At 37.7% G+C, this 9,709-nt stretch overlaps 1 protein-coding gene across 2 annotated transcripts; it reads left to right on the top strand.

Annotated features, from left to right (window-relative positions):
- The first annotated feature begins 1,528 nt into the window (after positions 1 to 1,528).
- LOC104098206 (aspartic proteinase 36-like) lies at positions 1,529 to 9,175 on the top strand. Of its 2 annotated transcripts, XM_009604878.4 has the most exons (13): positions 1,529 to 1,956; positions 2,050 to 2,170; positions 3,023 to 3,450; positions 3,555 to 3,711; positions 4,513 to 4,595; positions 4,690 to 4,786; positions 4,975 to 5,047; positions 5,152 to 5,358; positions 7,399 to 7,523; positions 7,657 to 7,758; positions 7,837 to 7,934; positions 8,098 to 8,236; positions 8,789 to 8,988. In XM_009604878.4, exons 1-12 carry the CDS (start codon positions 1,673 to 1,675, stop codon positions 8,234 to 8,236), a joined length of 1,914 nt encoding a protein of 637 aa, XP_009603173.1. In that variant the 5' UTR covers positions 1,529 to 1,672; the 3' UTR covers positions 8,789 to 8,988. The 2 variants fall into 2 exon arrangements, with proteins under 2 accessions (XP_009603173.1, XP_009603172.1); XM_009604877.4 differs by lacking the exon at positions 8,098 to 8,236 and having other exon boundaries at positions 1,530 to 1,956; positions 8,789 to 9,175.
- The last annotated feature ends 534 nt before the right edge of the window (positions 9,176 to 9,709 follow it).

The following is a 9,709-nucleotide window of genomic DNA, read 5'->3' on the forward strand; positions in this document are numbered from 1 at the left end:
TACTGATGGGGCTCGTAGAAGGGATAATGGAGGAGCTTTATATGGTTTTTGCATAAGGGATAGAATATGGGATCTTATTTATGCCCAGGCAGATGCAGTTGAAGATGTAGCTAATAACAAAGCTGAAGCACATGCTATTCTTGAAGTTCTCAGTACATAATTCATATGCAGTATACTCCATGCATAATTGAGACTGACTCTTTACTCATGAGGAAAGTGCTGGAGGAAGTATGGGAACCACCTTGGAACATAGCTAATCAAATTGATGAAATCAAAGCTATACTGTCTAGGGGTGTATTTCAAGTAGTTCATGTATTGAGAGAAGGCAACAAGTTAGCCGATCATTTAGCTAACTGGACATTGGATCAATAAGCCATTATACAGGTGCACTCCTTCTGGGAACTGGACACACATGGGAGAAAGATTCTGAATAATGACAAGCTCCAAATACCTTATCTTAGGGTAAGGACTGCCAAGACAAAGGATTATTGATGATGGATATAAAATCAAGGAGAAGATTTTTGATTGGAAAGGGAAGGAGGAGAAGGTATGCTGGAGGAATGGGGAAATCCATAAGGGAAGCAGATGACATTATACTTCCAACTCAAATCCTTAGGGACGAGAGAAGGAATAATTTTTCCTCTAACATGTTTTCTGATTTTACAAGTACTTTGGAGGGGACTTGGCTCAATGTTGTGGACGAACCTATAAGGATGGTATTAGTATCGTTGATACTCTTTCCCTATAGGTGAACCACCACATAGGTCAACCCAAATATACACGCAACAAGACAAAGAAAAGGCTGCACATAAACCTTAACTTGTGGATCATATTTATGTCCAGAATGGAGGAAGCGGGAAGCACTACAATAAACAATGCATATTCCCTTGCATCTACTACTTCCTGAGGATCACACAAAGTAATCCTATCACAGCACATCAAGCTACAATGACCAGATACATGCGTAAGTAATTTATACTGCCCAGATCAGATATGACTATCCATGAGACTTCTTATCTTTATGCAGATCTTTTTAGCAATAAGTGGAGGAGTTACCAGATACAATGGACATCTATCATACATGAGGAAGCTAACTACAACAGGTTCTCAGCAAGAAGGATCAGGAATGAACGCGTAACAAGGAGCCAAAGGCACAATAACAACACTACTACCTTGACCCGGATTTGCATCTTGGAGGGGGCTTGGCTCAATCTTGTCAAGCTTATATTTCAGTCAAAGAGATCAGGTGGAGCTGCCTAAACCTCAAAATAACAAGTGCAAATGCCCAGAATCAAATGCAATGAGAGGCAGCTATTCAAGAGTTTATTGCAAGTCATATGCAAATTGGCTTTCTCAAGGATCATGGTTTTTAGTTCTTTTTGTATTATCAAAGGAGTGCTTTACACATGACTTTGATATTAAAATTCATGTATTTTCATTTTGCGCACTTTCATTTCCTGAGATCACACATTTTAGTTTTATTTTGATTATTAATAAAAACAACACCAGGCAACCAGTCGGTATATTTGCTTTAAAAAAAAAAAACAAACCCGGCTTTGGCCTTTGTCAGGTAATAACCTTACGCCATCCCTTTCCTCTGATCTTTCCAGCAATCCTCCTTCCGATCTGGCTTTAAACTGTGTTGTCGCCTGAGCCATAACTGAGCTCTAAAATGGCGCGGGCGCTCTTAACTCACAATCTCCCTATCCTAATTTCCTTCATCTTTCTGCTATTCATTGTCGTTTCTAGTGGAATTTCAGACGTTTCAAATGAAAGCTTTGTTTTTCTCCCCTCACCCAATAGCATCAACGACGGGGATCGAAGTACAATGTTTCTCCCTCTTTTTCCTCCTAAAGAAACCTCCCGACCACGCGATGAACAACTCTCCCGTCGACACCTCCAGAAAAGCCCTTCAAGTGCTCGTATGCCTCTCCACGACGATCTCCTCCTTAACGGGTCAGAAACTTGTATCCGAATTCCTTAAAATGAATGGATGCCTATGCCTATCTCTCTCTGTTTTAAGTTGATTTTTAAATTGAGAGGATGCAGATATTATTCGACTCGTCTTTGGATCGGAACTCCACCCCAGAGGTTTGCTCTTATAGTTGATACTGGCAGTACCGTTACCTATGTCCCTTGCTCTACCTGTGAACAGTGTGGCAACCATCAGGTTCCTTCATTTCTCACCTACATTCTCTCTTTTAATCATCTACTTACTAAATTTATTTTACTTCCACAAAACTATAGTATTAATCTAAAGTACCCAATGTTAGGTTATGAGTCAGCAGAAGCTTCTTTTGGACATAAAACCTCTGCTGAATTCAAGCTTAATATACTATTAACCCTTGTTTCCGTTACCAACATTAGAGAAAGAGATAATCGAAAAAGAGAAACCCCAAGCTTCAGATATCTTACTATTCCGCTTACAGCACTGGCTACTGAGTAATGAAATAAACAAAGGAAAATTGGTTAGTTTTGCTCTAGGTTTTAGTGTTAATGGAATTTTTGTTCTTTGGGACAGATTTTGATTAGTGGGTCTATTAGGGCTTATTGTGGTTTTATTCTTTGTTTACATTTTGTGTGGGTGGGGCAGGGGTGGGGTTGTATTGGAGCATTGTATAACAAAATTCATCTAATTTGCCCTAAAAAAAAAGAAGAAAAGGAAAATGAAGTAGAAGAAAACAATGTTGAAGTAGTTACACAGATGGATTTTTAAGCTTCACTTTGTTGATGAGATATGCTGCTTTATTGTAAAGAGTTGATTTCTTTCATGATAGTGAGTTGATGTATCTTTCTTATTTTTGCTTGTTATTGTGAAATGTACAGTAACTGGTGTTTGCTTTGTAAATATAGCCACTTGGCACTCGTCACCGTGCTGGTTTTTTTTTTTTCCGGAAAACTGTTGACCTAGCAGTGAGTTTGCATCAATCTTGTTGATAAATGCTTAATTTGCTACAGAATCGATTGAATATCACTTCTCTCTTTTTGATCAATGCACTTATTTCATTGTTCTTTGAATTAGGATCCTAAGTTTCAGCCAGAAATGTCAAGTACCTATCGACCTGTAAAGTGCAATATTAATTGTACCTGTGACAATGAGAGGGAGCAATGTATTTATGAAAGACAATATGCCGAGATGAGTTCTAGTAGTGGAGTGCTCGGAGAGGACATCGTGTCCTTTGGAAACCAAAGTGAGCTAGCACCCGAACGAGCTGTTTTTGGATGTGAAAATCTGGAAAATGGTGACCTTTACAGCCAACACGCTGATGGTATCATGGGCTTAGGCCGAGGGGATCTAAGTATAGTGGATCAACTTGTTGAGAAACATGTGATTAGTGATTCATTCTCCTTATGTTATGGTGGAATGGATTTCGGTGGTGGTGCCATGGTTCTTGGAGGAATAAAACCCCCTTCTGAAATGGTCTTTTCCCATTCAGATCCTGTACGCAGGTATATATTGGATATAATTGTTTTAATCACATGGGAATTTTAGGTGTTATAACAAATACACTCGATAAATCTTATGCATTTACTCTAGTCTCGGATGGCAACAGTCCATATTACAATATTGAGCTGAAGGAGATACATGTTGCTGGGAAGGCCCTGAATCTAAATCCTCAGACTTTTGATGGAAAACATGGGACTGTGCTTGATAGTGGTACTACCTATGCTTACCTTCCAGAAGCTGCATTTGTGGCCTTCAAGAGTGCTGTAAGATGTTTTCTAGATTATGCACTATCATATTTATCATTTTTTAATGCACTCTGCCAGAGACAAGTACTGGTGAAAATTGCGAGCTTGTGACTAGAAGAATGGAATCTGTGAAAGCTGAACTTCATCTGAATGATGTGTTTGTGGTTAATGTCTTTTTGTTGCATGTGACAATTTAAGTCACCTTTGCCTGAATAACGATTTACACCACATGTTGGTGGAACAAACAACTGCATAATTTTGGTAACAGGCTCGACATAGTTGGAGAATGCCTGCTAATATGTGGGATTTGAAGTAAAAGTAAAACCTGTTAATTACACTCAGTTATTAGGCTAAGGCTCCAATGCTTACTACATAACTTTGAAGGAGAAACAAAGAATCCAGGTGGTTTGTGATCCTATAATTCCGAAACTCACCGAACCGTTTTCCTTGTGCTGCAGCATCTTAAAGGTGTTAATTTACGTTTGTTAACTACTTATTATAGTTGTTTTTTCCTTTTAATATGCAATTTTTTCTTCCAATTATGTCACTAAAAAAGAACTTTTGAAAGCTTTTTTTTATATATTATATACTAGAAAGCTTCTGCAAATCTTTGATGTTTTTAGCTTCTTATCATTCATTTTTGGATATGTTTATTTGTGTAGAGGAATAAGTTGATTTATGGGGCCAAAAGAAGTGGATTGATGGATTGTGTATTACTAACAATATTCTACCAATGGGTGGTGGATACTTTGTTGAATTTTTTTATTAAGACAATTTTCTTTTTCGTTCTCGAGTCAACTCCTGAAAATTTTATTTCAGGTCATGAAAGAACTTCATTCTCTAAGAGTGATCGAAGGGCCTGACCCGAATTATAAAGATATATGCTTTTCTGGTGCTGGAAGGTAATAAATTAACTACAGAAATGTTAGATCATTAACTTTTTCTTTCCTTTATTTTTGGTGTTGTATCTTGTATTAAATGTCTTGTATATTGCAGTGACATCTCAGAGCTCTCAAAATCATTTCCACCTATCGACATGGTATTTAGCAATGGAAAGAAACTATCTCTCACTCCTGAAAACTACTTATTCAGGGTAGGCATCTTAATCCACATGGTTTTTATCTTACTACCTTGCCTTTAGAATCTGTATCTCCTTTTGGCTTCATCTCTCCTAGTGGCTACATTTTTTGTTTTTGTTTTGATAAGTGGCTCCATTTTCTCTCTGTATATCTATGTTGACTAATTCTACCCTTTTGTTTACTGTAACTGATTGCTATAAAGCACTCAAAGGTGCGTGGGGCTTACTGCTTGGGAATTTTTCAGAATGGGAAGGATCCAACTACTCTTCTTGGAGGTATTTGTCATATATATCTTTTCGCATCTTGGGAAAGTTCATCTGCCAAATTCTTCAGTTGTATAAGCTGTAACATGCGTGCCTTTTGCTTTTAATTGCAACAGGAATTGTTGTCCGCAACACTCTTGTAACCTACGATCGTGAAAATGAAAGGATTGGTTTTTGGAAAACTAATTGTTCTGAGATATGGGACCGACTAAATTTATCTCCTTCGCCTCCACCATTGCCCTCAGGCTTGGACAACACAAACTCCAGTGCAAATTTGACTCCTGCGCTGGCACCTAGTTTACCTCCGGAGCATTATGCACCTGGTATGAAGAAACTGTTCTCCTATCTTTTTGTCACCACTAGTATGCCTTTCAGTCGTGCTTTTATCCAGTTTTGCAGTGGAACTGGTTTTATTTCAATAATTCTATCAGAAGGAGAGCCTTGGAGCAACGGTAAAGTTGTCTCCGTCTGACCTACATGTCACGAGAAGTGGAAGCAGCCACTATTGCTTGAATTAGGTTGTCTACATCATACTCACACCCCTTGGGGTATGGTCCTTCCCGGACCCGCGTAAACCCGAGATGCTTTGTGCACCGGGCTGCCCATTATAATTCCACCAGGCTGTTTTGCATCATTTCCCCCTAATATTTTTAATTCATTTTGGTTTCTGATTTGCTATGTTGGTTTTTGCTATATCGCCTAAGATTAGGTTAACTTTGATGATTTCACATCCTCTCTTTGATTTAGGTCCATGAATGTTCCTGTGTCTAAAATGTCAGCTTTCAAAATGACATTTGAGCTTGCATTTGTGTATTGTTTCATCAAGTCTTGTATTCATCTATCTCCTTAGCATTCCAGAGTTCCTGAGAAGCACCCGCTAGTAAAGACGTATTCTGATGTCATGACATTCTTAACCTTTTTGGAGTTTGGACCCAAACAAACTTTTTTTACTGAAGGAAACTATAATTTTAAGGAGTATAACAGTTACTGCATATAGAACATTGTGAGTAACCCCACTCTTGAGATGCCTTCTCTTCACTGAAGTCAATTTCTAGAAAACCTTCGTGCTTGTCACAGATTTGTTGGTGTAGATTTGTGCTCCAGAGATGCAGATGGGTCCAGCGAATTTTTCACTATAGTTATTCTTTTTTTCTCACAACATGAAGGAAAATGATCCGAAATCACCCCGAAACTCACTCGAGCCTCTCGGGGCCCCGTTCGAACGTACCAATAAGTCCCAAAACATAACATAGACCTACTCGAGGTCCCAAATCACACCAAACGACATCAAAACTACGAATCGCACCTCAAATTCAAGCCTAATGAACTAATGAACTTTCAACTTCCAAAACTCATACCGAACCATACCAAATCAACTCAGAATGATCTCAAATTTTGCTTGCAAGTCCCAAATGACACGACGGACCTATACCAACTCTCGGAACCGCAATCCGAATCCGATATCAACAAAGTCAACTCTCGGTCAAACCTATCAACCTTCCAAACCTTCAACTATCCAATTTTCGCCAATTCAAGCTAAAACAACCTAGGAGACTCGAAACCCGCATCCGGATGCATGCCTAAGTCCAAAATCACCATCCGGACCTAACGGAACCATCAAAACTCTAATCCGAGATCAAATACGCAAAAGTCAAACTTGGTCAACTCTTCCAACTTAAAGCTTCTAAAATGAGAATCATTCTTCCAAATCAATCCTGAAATGCTCGAAAACCGAAGCCGACCATACACGCAAGTCGTAATACATCATATGAAGCTACTCACGGCCTCGAACCACCGAACAGAAATGCAAGTGATCAAAACGACCGATCGGGTCGTTACATTTATGTATGCTTCAAACGAACATTCAATAACACTGTTCAGCACAAGAAAAAACTCTACTAGCCACTTTTAGCCACCTCCAGGGACCCTCCCTGTCTCGGCCATGGATCACTTTGAGGAGTAGTAGGGCTTCTCCAAGAGGAAACATTCCACGCATGCTGTGACCCTCCATGTCTTCTCTGCCCATCTTTGCTACTTTTTCTGGCTGTCCAACTGGTTGATCAATTCTACTAACACCATCCGAATGAGCCCTCAGGAATTCATCTCCCTACTTCTTTGCCAGATACAAGGAAGGCGTTGTCCTCATAGGGTTGGCCTTGGCATAACCCTCTGATAATTTGACTCCTTGCTTTAATTTGGTAACAATTTACAATTTTGGGGGTACTGCACTTGATTCCATTGAGTTACACCGTTTCTTATAATTAGGAATGGTCCTGTGCAAGATTGAATGGGTACTGAACTCAGTTTTTCCCAGTGCAGATACTTATGATTGTTATTATTTCATCTTTGACCTGAATTGGCAGGGAAAATCAAAATTGGATTCGTATCATTTTATATGTCACTGAGTGTTGATTACTCAGAATTGAAGCCTCGTGTCCCAGAGCTTGCCCATTTTATTGCGCAAGAGTTGGAGGTTAACGTCTCACAGGTAATTTTTGCATGACCCAAAGTTGTGTCAGTCTGATGTAATCTAAAACTGTATATCCCATTTCTTTAAGTTACTTAACTGTATTTTAATTTTGTTCAATATGATATGTCACTTATTGGAAGATACCTTGCAGGTTCACTTAATGAACTTTTCGACAGAAGGAAATGATTCCCTCATTAGATGGGCCATCTTTCCTGCAGGATCTTCAAACTACATGCCAAATGCCACTGCAACAGTATCTCTAAACCTCTAGAATATGTGAGGACTATTTCTTGATTGAAGAACCCTTTATTCATCATTTATCTATTTGCAGGAAATAATAAACCGGTTGGCTGAGAATCGTTTTCATCTTCCTGATACATTTGGAAGTTATAAATTAGTCAAATGGGACATTGAACCCCCACCAAAGAGGTATAAAAGCAATCTGCATTCTTTGCATGTTCATAAATATTGCAGAACTTATGCTGTACAAACTTTTAGCATCATAGCATTACTTATAAAATTATCCTGATTTGTCAAAAAAATGTGCCTTTTCTTTTCATAATGCAAAATAAATCTCCGCATTGCATTTCAGATGGGAAACACTTGACATGCATCTGTTCATCTTGCCTTTAAACACGTCTGTAAGTTACATTCCTAAATTAGGAAACGTGAATGAGTCTACATTGCATGGCACCAGTTCAACTGTATATTCCAAGGATAATGATGAATAGGTGATGACTTTCGTCTCCATTTTTCATTGTTTCAATATTTTTCCCAAGTTCTTGGATTGGTGGATATAGTGGCGGAGCCAGGAATTTTTTATAAGGGATTCAAAAAATACTAGAATGTCATAATTGAGATTTGAACTTGTGACTTGAAAGCAACTTTTGAACCCTCTTTGCTACTAAACTAAATTTTTTCCCCTATGGCAAGGAGATTCAATAGCTTATATATAACCAAAAAACTTCATTTTTACCCTATTCGCATACTATAATTTGAATTTTTTTTGATCAAAGTTTAATGTGCTGCATCTCAAAATCTTAATAGCAAAGTATTACCTTAATTAACTCTAATGTAAAGAGATTGGATAACACACCACAACAATATTTTTGGTAAGTGAATATTACATTAATTGTTTTGACAATTAATTGGGATATTATCTTTAGTATGTGGTTATATCATAAATTCTTTGCTAATACTTCATATGATATAAGTTTTTGATTTTTTTTGGTGTGGTAACTATCAAGTTGTTGGTTTGATATGGTTTCATTGCAACGATTTAGGATACGATGGCAGCAAAATTACCTTGTTGTAGTGGTAGCGCTACTAGTTGTCCTGATAATTGGATTATCAGCTTCCATGGGATGGTTAATTTGGAGACGAAGGCAAGAAACCCCATATATTCCTGTTGGAAGCGTTGAAACACATGAAAAAGAACTCCAGCCGCTAAATTAAAGGAGATTATATTGCCCATCGATGAAAAGGCACTTTTGACATAATTTTTTTTTTTTTTTTTTTTTTTTTGTAAATCCTAGCTAATTTTGTCTAGTTAAAGGAAAATATACCCTGTTACAAATATGTAGTGTCCTGGCATTAGACTTGGGAGTACTTTTTTTTCTTCCTCATTACACTTTTTCCTACGCTCTATGGTAGACTCTTTGCTTTTCCCACTTCCTTCAGTCATCTTTCTTAACGCTGTCAAATTCTGTGTTCTTGATGCTCAAATCTCAATCGTTCTCCTCAACATTTCAAGAATGTGGATGGGATTTGGAGCGACTTTCGAGATGTGATCCATGCATTTGGAGGTAATTAGTTTTCTTTCTTTTTGCTTAATCGCTAGGAATCCCCAATGTTTCAATTGTCCATAGCGTGGTCAGTGTCTCCGGGATTCCGCTATTTCTGATATGAACGGGAAAATTTTAAACCAAGTTACAAGGAATTCATATGAATAGCGTGGTCCAGCATGTAATAACATCAAATAAATAAGTATATAAACAAATAATCATCTATATCTATATATTATTAAAAGGAGAGAAAAAAACTCCCATATTAAGCCAAGTGATAGCCTAACAATAGGCCACTTGGCAATTTATGACAAAATTAGTTAGGTTAGGTAATAATTACTTTCTTTTTTAATTTAAATTTTAAAATAAATAAATTATGCATAATATACTGTTAATAATTAGTTACTATCTTTGAATTTG

Source organism: Nicotiana tomentosiformis, chromosome 12 (assembly GCF_000390325.3).
Source record: "Nicotiana tomentosiformis chromosome 12, ASM39032v3, whole genome shotgun sequence".
NCBI lineage: Eukaryota > Viridiplantae > Streptophyta > Magnoliopsida > Solanales > Solanaceae > Nicotiana > Nicotiana tomentosiformis.

Excerpts from the sequence above, each read along its gene's own strand:
- LOC104098206 (XM_009604877.4), top strand. The coding sequence starts at position 1,673 with ATGGCGCGGGCGCTCTTAACTCACAATCTCCCTATCCTAATTTCCTTC. Across the intron at positions 3,451-3,554 it reads CATTCAGATCCTGTACGCAG|TCCATATTACAATATTGAGC; the intron begins GTATATATTGGA and ends GGATGGCAACAG. Across the intron at positions 5,048-5,151 it reads TCCAACTACTCTTCTTGGAG|GAATTGTTGTCCGCAACACT; the intron begins GTATTTGTCATA and ends TAATTGCAACAG.